The sequence below is a fragment of the Eurypyga helias genome, unplaced genomic scaffold (assembly GCF_000690775.1).
Source record: "Eurypyga helias isolate BGI_N326 unplaced genomic scaffold, ASM69077v1 scaffold34656, whole genome shotgun sequence".
NCBI lineage: Eukaryota > Metazoa > Chordata > Aves > Eurypygiformes > Eurypygidae > Eurypyga > Eurypyga helias.
The window spans coordinates 3809-12629 of NW_010257849.1; the positions used below are offsets into that span (position 1 = coordinate 3809).

The 8821-nt window shown below is 45.5% G+C and overlaps 1 protein-coding gene across 1 annotated transcript; it reads right to left on the bottom strand.

Moving 5' to 3' along the window:
* Positions 1-1139: 1139 nt before the first annotated feature.
* On the bottom strand, positions 1140-4540 carry LOC104503013 (DNA-3-methyladenine glycosylase-like; the record flags this gene model as incomplete). The annotated part of the gene is made up of 2 exons (XM_010154182.1): positions 4319-4540; positions 1140-1344 (listed from the first exon to the last, which is right to left on the bottom strand). Coding segments are annotated over exons 1-2 (427 nt in total), but the record flags the coding sequence as incomplete, so codon positions are not given.
* Positions 4541-8821: the final 4281 nt, after the last annotated feature.

Genomic DNA, 8821 nt, shown 5'->3' on the forward strand with positions numbered 1-8821 from the left:
GAATCCACAAGCGGGGGCATGGGGTGGGGTTAAGCTGTTTCTTTGAAACGTCGAGAGAGAAAAGAAATTATTTTTGAGATTTTTTCTAATAAAATGAGTATTGATCTGCGGAATGTCTGCTGCCATTTCCAGGTGTCTCATTAGCCAGTAGCTTTACTGCCAGGCAAACACTGCCATTCCTACGGGAAAGGAAAACCCAGGTTTTAGAAGCAGCACATCGTGTTGAGAGGAATCATAGAATCACAGACTGGTTTGGGTTGGAAGGGACCTTAAAGCCCATCCAGTTCCAACCCCCCTGCCATGGGCAGGGACACCTTCCACTAGACCAGGTTGCTCCAAGCCTCATCCAGCCTGGCCTCGAACACTTTCAGGGATGGGGCATCCACAGCTTCTCTGGGCAACCTGTTCCAGTGCCTCCCCACCCTCTCCGGGAAGAATTTCTTCCTAGAGTCAGTAAACTCCAGAATCATTTGATTAGGGTTTGATTACATTATCTTGAGAGTAATAAGATTGCAGAGTCTGTAACAGTCTGGGTGTTTTGATTTGGGGGTTTTTGTTTTAAGATACAGCAAAGCAGCTAAAATGCTCCTACAGGGTCTCTTTGCTGGAGCTTAGGACATCTCAGACCTTTCCCGTTTTCCCCAACATTTACAGCTTCTGAAGATAAAGGAAGGAGACAGAAGAGTTTCTTGTTGTGACAACAGACACCAAGATTTAGGCTGTGATTAGACTGCAATTTACTTCTACATCACCACTTTCCAGGCACAAAGTTCACTGAATCCCATAAATAAGGCAGCAGCCCAGGTCACCAAAAGTGAAAGCTCCATCCTATCAAGATTCTCCTCCTCCTCAGTCCTCATTTCCGCGCCTGAACGGCTCAGAGGGCTCACAGCTGGGACCAAACCCCCCCGCCTGGTTACCACGCGGCTGGAGCTGGGCCCTGCTGGCAGCGTGCCGTCTGTCCGCAGTCACACGGTCTCCACAGCGGCAAAACCCAGGTCCCAAGGGGAGGCCCTGAGAGCAAGCGACCGATCTCCCAGCGCTCGCAGGGAGCTCCCGAGCGGCTGCAAGACGACAAGCGTAGCCTGGAATAGCAGCCCCACGCTGCAGGCACTAACACTCCATCAGCCTCAACTTACCTTGGCTGGAAACATTCACGCAGAAATAAATCCCGTAGATCTGATACACGTACAGAGTTCCTGGTTTCATGAACATTGCCGCGTTTCGCTGAGTCTGCTTCCCGCCTTTCGAGTGGGAAGCTTCATCTTCCCCGCCCAGATAAGCTTCGGTTTCAACAATCCTACCCCAGAGTTCTCTGCCATCAGGAAGCTTGCGAACTAAAATCTGAAAGAGAGGTCAGAGTGCATCAGTGAGCCGCCCTCCGTATAAAACCACGGAGCGCAAGAGCGGTGGAAACGGAGAAGTCGGGAAAAAGGCCCTGATGGCACCACGTGCTCTCCCCTCTCCATCCAGCAGCCCAGTCTGTCAGCCAGCCTGAGCTTTTCAGCCCCGTACAAGAACTTCCCACCTGTCATTCACCCCACTGGCTGCCCGGAGCATCTGGATGCGGTGGTATCACAACCAATTTACCATCCTACATAGAACAAAGCCCACAGAGCTGCTTTTGTGGTTATTTGCTGTATTCTCCACCCCCATCTGGCAGTTTTAAGGCAAAATCTTCCAGCAGCATCAACCCTGAAGCATCACGAATGTACCTGCTTTAGATCACACAACAGTGGCACAACTAAATGACTAGGTTAGGCAGTCTCTCTCCACAGAGATGTTTCAAACAAGCCCTAGTCCCCCAGCACAGAGATAACCGTGACCAGAGCGAGTGCTATTTCTGTATTTTCTGCACCACAGAGGGGGCCGGTACAGGAGAGCTGGGAATTGGCTCCAGGCAGACAACAATTGTTATTTGTGTTATTGCAGCGTGTTCCCTGCTGCTGGTACCTCCGTAAATAAAACAAGGCAGATGCGGGGAAAAATAACGTGACAGTGAAAAGATGATCTTTAAAAATAAAACAATCACTACGTTTCATACGAAGTTTTCTGTGGTTTGACCTGATTCCTACAATTCTTACTGTGGGCAATGTGTGTTTAAGAAAGACTCAGTACAGTTGTTTCTCTCTCAAAATGATGAAATGCAATGGTTCAGCGACGATTTTAAAAGCGCGCGGGCATCTCCCCGCATCCAGACACAGCGAAGAGGCGCCACTCAAAACGGCGATCATTCGCAACACCTCCCCGCCAACTACTCCGCAGCAGTTTTTTGTTTCTCGTCAAGGACTATTTTGGTGTCACGACAGTTTGTTGCAAGAGGCCACTTCCTGTGTGTAGGTTCTGGGGTATTTGTTTCTAAGAACTGAAGTATCACATTTAAGGTAAGCAGTATTCATGCACCAGGCACCTGCAAAATTTGGTACGGCGAAGATAACGAACTAAACACTAAATTACCACTCCTTATAGTTGTAAGAAAAAGAGAACAGACTCATGGGAGACTAGGGGTTATACTTTAAAAGCAATGTAAACACAGAAATGGCCTGGCTTGTAATTCTAGGCCTCAATAGGAAAAGTACAGAATTAGGACTAAGATATCATCTGCCCGGGGTAAGCGAATGCCTGCGGGTGTTGGAGTCACTCGGACAAGAAACGCAGCAGTACTGGGAGACTTCAGGTATCCTCACACAGCCAGTGAACACCCCAGTGGGCCGGGACGCAGGCTGGTGTTTTTCGACACTGCCGAACGCTTTGCAGGATGAGTAACCAGGGTTCCCACAACAAAAGGCTAAACTCTCCAACATGTGCAGAGCAAAATGGAAAGGCTCCTCCCGAGACTTATCCCAGACAAGCAACGTTGTATCATGACCACAGCGAAGTGAGTTCAGGGTCCTTCCACAAGCATTAAGGTCCAAAAATAATCCGTCAGGGTTGTGCTTCCCAGCAGAGTGGAAACTGCATAAAGCGAGGAAGCTTGTTAGGAAGAACTTAAAAGAGGCAGCCAAAGGTTAAAGCTGGAACGGCAAGCCTCCAGCAGGATGTCCATAAAGATAGCAAACACATGACTTATCAGAAAAAGGTTAAGACAGACCAAAAAAAACCCAGCGAGGTTAAAAAGCAGAGCAAAGGCGTCAATTACAAGCAAGACAATATCCTTAGAAAACAAAAAAAGCTAGACACAGCAAGACAGGCCAAAGCCAACAGTTTGTGGAACAAATTCCTGAAGTTATCTAAACCAATGAGAACGCGGAGCCTGTTCACCCTATGGACAACAAAAGGTATAAAAAAGGCTCAGGAAAGATAAGAACCACAAGAGTGAAACTAAAAACAAATTTTGCAGTTGTGTTTAGGAGGTGCCAGACTGGAATTTTTCATAGGGAAAACACTGGAGGAACTCCCTCCCATGGAAATAGCGGGAGAGTTATTTTGAAGGGCTCACTAAGCAGAAGAGACACGTTTAATCCCCCCCACTCTGATTTCGAAAGGCTTTCAGCAAGGTCCAAAGACTCCTCAAAGTTTCTGCATGGGGATGAGGGAGGAGGTCCTTTCCTGAACAAGGAACGGCTTGAAAACTCAAAAAGAAGGAATAGCAGTTTCCAGAGTGAAGATGGTTTAAGTGTGGGACTGCAGAGTCCTAAATGCCCCCACACCAGGGCCTGTGCTGCCTCGCGCATTTGTGTTAATAACCTCAGGAAGGTGATGGATAGAGAACTTGCCCTGTGCACCGACAGCACCGAGTTACTCCGAACAGCAAGATACACGCAGGCAGTGTGAGATCCAACTTCCAAAGCATACAGGGCAGCATAAGGGAAGTACCAAGCAGTACAGTACAGTGAAATATTTGAGTACACTACGACACTGGTCAAGAAAGGCCAAGGGCTGCCATGCTATCCGCATCACAAGAGAGGCAGAGAAGGAGATGCTGCTCACTGGGGAGCATGACTTTCTGTTGGGCTAACAAAGAGCCAAAAAACAAAGGAAGGAATACCTGAAAGGAAAATAACGAGCTTGAAACAACTTTCAAACCACAAAGTACATTTCAGTAAAGCAGAAAAAAAGGAAAAAAACTCCACAAAAACTAATTCTGAAATGTGACAGTAAACTAAACCTGAAAAATTCCTCCTCTGACTTCATCCAAAACAGAGTTGGCTACTAGTCTTTAAATTCCACTGAACTTAACAAGAGAAGGAATGAGAGCAGTATTCCTAAAATAGCAAAGCCCTGGAGTCAAATGGCACAAAAAAAAGCGTCATCCTTTTACACAAGGTTATGAGCTCGCACGTGCTCCAGCACAGTAACCTCAGTGTTCGTGTCTTACCTGTCCCAGAAAGGACCTGGCCAGACTAATACAGGGCTGGTTGAAAAAATCTGCTTCTAGCTGGGAAGCACTTTTTTTCTCTATTGCAAAATATTTGCTGCTTTTTGGAGAAGAATTCCCATCAGGCGTAGCGTTGAGGTTCTCCAAGGCATCAAAAGGAGGGAAGCTGGGATTGCTTTGGAGAGCACTTAATTGAGCCAAAAGCTTTCTTTTTCTTGGCATAGTTCTAGAAAATTGATGTAAACATAATTAGGAATACAAAGCTTATTTAAAAGTAACTAATTTGCACAAAATACTATTTTTAAACATGTCTCCACAACAATGAATCAGAAAGCTAATTGAGCAAGCTAGGCAGACTGGAGAAGCAGGTGGCAGATTCGGCTGTGTCTGCATCAGCGTAGGCAAATATTGGGCTCTACTGTAAGGAAATAGAAAACTGCAGTTTGAGTATTCATCTTTTAAGGACTGCAGATAAAAAGCAACTTTGCTCCACCAAGCAGTAAAAGTAAGTTGGCTGTTAGGTTAGGAAATTCAGAAACCAAAACCAAAGATGGACCAGTACTATATACTTTTTACCTAGAACTAATGTAATCTGTTAAGCAGACAGAAGAAAACAGGAAACCACCACCTCAAAAGTTGTTCTGACTCTGAAAGTCCACAGAAGTGATGGATCTATCATTTTAAACAGCAGTGTAACCAGATCAGAACCTGCAACTCCACAGGGCAGAGCACATTCCAGCTGGGAGATCGCCTACTCACAGGGACCGGCTGGTTATCACGCTGCAGAAACGTCTGTGTTAGAACCTCCACAAAACAATATTTAAATTCACCTACCAGAAAGGTGAAGAGCAGTCTGCTCCAGTCAGCAGTATGTGTTTGAGGCAGCTACGTAACCTGAGACCATTCTTCTAGCTTTGTCACCGATTTACTACACCAGCTTCAAAAAGGTTGTTTCTTCTGCGCTGCGGTCCTTATACCTGTCAAACAGGAACAAACTTATTTATTCACTGTATAAAGCACTTAGAAATAATCTAAGAGATTTTGGACCTGGAGATCATGATAACAACAGTGCATCACTAGTTCAAACTCAAGAACAATTTGCAGGTTTCTTCTGATCCAAAAGACCATTTCCCAGCTGGGGCACTGCTGGAGATATTCTGGAGCCTTTTGTATACAAAAGGCTATGAAAACAGCGAGGAACGCGCTCTTCCCAAACTGCACACACAAAAAGCTGAAACCAAACTTTAAATTCCTCCACTGGCACTAAAGTTGGAAAGTGTCAGCCTCAAAGGCTCTTAAAAGAGAATGCAAAGACACGAGGCTTAAGAAGATGCCCCATAAATTCTGAAATTCAACCACATGCAGATATAAAGGAAAAAGCAAAGGTTCAACATCCTACGTAGTTAGAATGGAGAAAGAATCCTGAGACCCCACTCGGAGTGCTGCATCCAGCTGTGGAACCCCCAACATAAGAAGGATATGGACCGGTTGGAGCGAGTCCAGAGGAGGCCACAAAGATGCTCAGAGGGCTGGAGCACCTCTGGTATGATGAAAAGCTGCAAGAATTGGGCTTGTTCAGCCTGGAGAAGAGAAGGCTCCGGGGAGACCTTATAGCATAACAACAGTGCATCACTAGTTCAAACTCAAGAACAATTTGCAGGTTTCTTCTGATCCAAAAGACCATTTCCCAGCTGGGGCACTGCTGGAGATATTCTGGAGCCTTTTGTATACAAAAGGCTATGAAAACAGCGAGGAACGCGCTCTTCCCAAACTGCACACACAAAAAGCTGAAACCAAACTTTAAATTCCTCCACTGGCACTAAAGTTGGAAAGTGTCAGCCTCAAAGGCTCTTACACGAGGCTTAAGAAGATGCCCCATAAATTCTGAAATTCAACCACATGCAGATATAAAGGAAAAAGCAAAGGTTCAACATCCTACGTGGTTAGAATGGAGAAAGAATCCTATATACAGCCGAGCCTGCAAGGGACGTGTATGCATAATTAAGTAGCTGTTGCCACTCATTTTTCACCAGACCATCAGCTTTCAAACATGACTACTGAAACCTTCACCCTCAAAACCAATCTTTGCCTTGCTATGACGTTCCTCACAAAGACAGACTCACCAGCAACAGTTTCCCTGAACTACACTGAACAAACTCAGCATTGCTGCATGATGGATCACCAGTGCCAGTTCCCCAGCAACTGGGTGGTCTTTAAGGTTCCTTCCAACCCAAAGCATTCTGTGATTCTGAGGAAGGGATGAAGAAGGAACCCTTCCCGGTACCAGACTGACCCTCTACAAGACTCAGCCAAGGGAATGGTTCACACTGAAGGCAGCACCTCCGGACTCCTCTGCCAGTACTAACTGGAACTTCCAGGGCATCACCCATACAGAAAGCATGCTGAAAGTACGGCAGATTTGAGTGGAGCATTAACCCGTTTGGGAATTTGTGCTCTTAGGGAATGTGACTCAGAAACAGGATCCAAGTTGCCTGGCACCTACTGCCTTTCCAGCTAAGCAATTCTTAAAAGCTGCAAGTGCTCTGATGTAAATGTTGTGCCAGCAGCCTTAGGGCGCTGTAATTCCACTGCTATGGGCTGATCCCAGACACATCTCAGCACTTCCAACTCTCATTAGAAACAGCAGTAGGATACTGCTTACAGTAAGGAGAAATGGGTCACATACAAAAATGTGATTGCTTTAAAAACAAAAGTGCAGCACGAGGGGACTGCACTACTATCTCAGAAATCCACAAAAACCACAGTCTACCTTCTGCCTCCCTGCTTGTTCACACCAATGAAACTCTACGCCTCGAAGCCTGTCTACGCTTTCTGTGAAGGATGTTGCCTGCATACACAAATCCCTCTTGCCTACGGAAAAGCACACTGTTACAAGACTGCACATTCCAAGTACCCATGCCCTACGTACTGGGGAAGTCAGAGACACCATCTCTTCACACACACATCTACGACAAATACTGCAACTCTCCCCTTCTATCTAGACTTTCTTGCTTGTAGAATAAACAAATTCTACTTCTGTGCCTCAAACAAGAATTAGCTGTGGGTTTAATTGCTTTTTACTAATCCTGTTGTAACCAAACTAGCTACAAGTTGTTAAGCACGCGTGTACACATGCACAAAAAGAAAAAAGGAAGATCAAGAGCTGAATAAGTCTGCACAAGCGCCTGAAGTGCAGGGCTGCTGGGCTGTCTCAGGCAGATGTTTACAGACCCTGCAAGCCAGAATCAGAAATGCACTGAAAATCTGTGTTAAATGTGTGTATTTTAACACAGGTGGCAGATACATCCTGTAGTCAAGACACAACTGTGTCTACACAGGCTTCTTTAATCCTTCTAGTAAGACTGCATATGTAGGTAATTCTTTATGTATTTAATGAGCTTTTATAAAAAGGACATAAGAAAAAAAATATCCCAGCCGTACTTTGCATGTACTTTTGGCTCACAGCTCCAGATACCTGCAGTTGCAGTTTCCCTCACACACCTACATCTTTGTGATGGCATGATGAACAATGTACATGACACACTGCCACTTCTGGAGAGATGATTCCTCATACCAATTCCCATTTGTACAGATTTTATGTGGGAATATATGAGCGGTCAATGCTGGGTCAGACGAAAGGACCCCTCTCCATGTATCCTGCTCTCCAGCACAGGTCAAAAACCAGAGCCTAGGGAAGAACAGAAAAAGCACACACTGCTTCTCCATGCATCCTCCACTTCTCTACACAGGACCCTTCTGAACCAGGCAGAGCTGCTGTGTACCTAGGAACGGTGAGCTTATGCAGTCTTCCCTGAGCCGGTGTAAAACTATCCAAACTGAGGCTTCACCGATGAAGAAAGCTACACAGAATTAGTCATTACAACTCCAAACCCTCACTAATTTTGTGTGTGAAATTAGGACTGCTCCCCACCCATGTGAAACAGTTTGCATTTGCAATTCATCACTATCAGCCCTCTTCTTTACCACCTCAAATAATGTAAAAGCCAGCTGGAAACATTGTTTTTCCAGGTCATTTGCAAAACAACCCTGTGGCACTCCAGTGGTGACCTCCAGCCACCATGAAGCTGCCCGTTTACTCACATCCTCTTTTCCTATCTCTGCCCCAACCGTTTATTTATGACAGGGAACTCCCTTATTACGTCAGGAGCTGCTCAGGTGAGGGTGCTTGTTTAAAAACTTCCTGAAATCTGAGTACAGGCTGTAAGCTGGACCTCAACATGCTTATGTAGACCTTCAGAGAATTCCAACATTGTTTTAACCTATGACTTTCCATTAGAAAAGCCACATTGGCTCTTCCCCACTATATCGTATTTATGCAGGTGTCCAATAATTCTACCATGCTATATTTTCTATTAATTCAGTTGGTAGTGGTCAAACTCCCCAGTCTGCAGCCCACAGTTTTCCCCTAGAATCCTCTTCAAAAAGTAGTGACACATTTGCTACTTTCCAGTCCACAGGTATTAGCTTTCCGTGAGAAGGGAA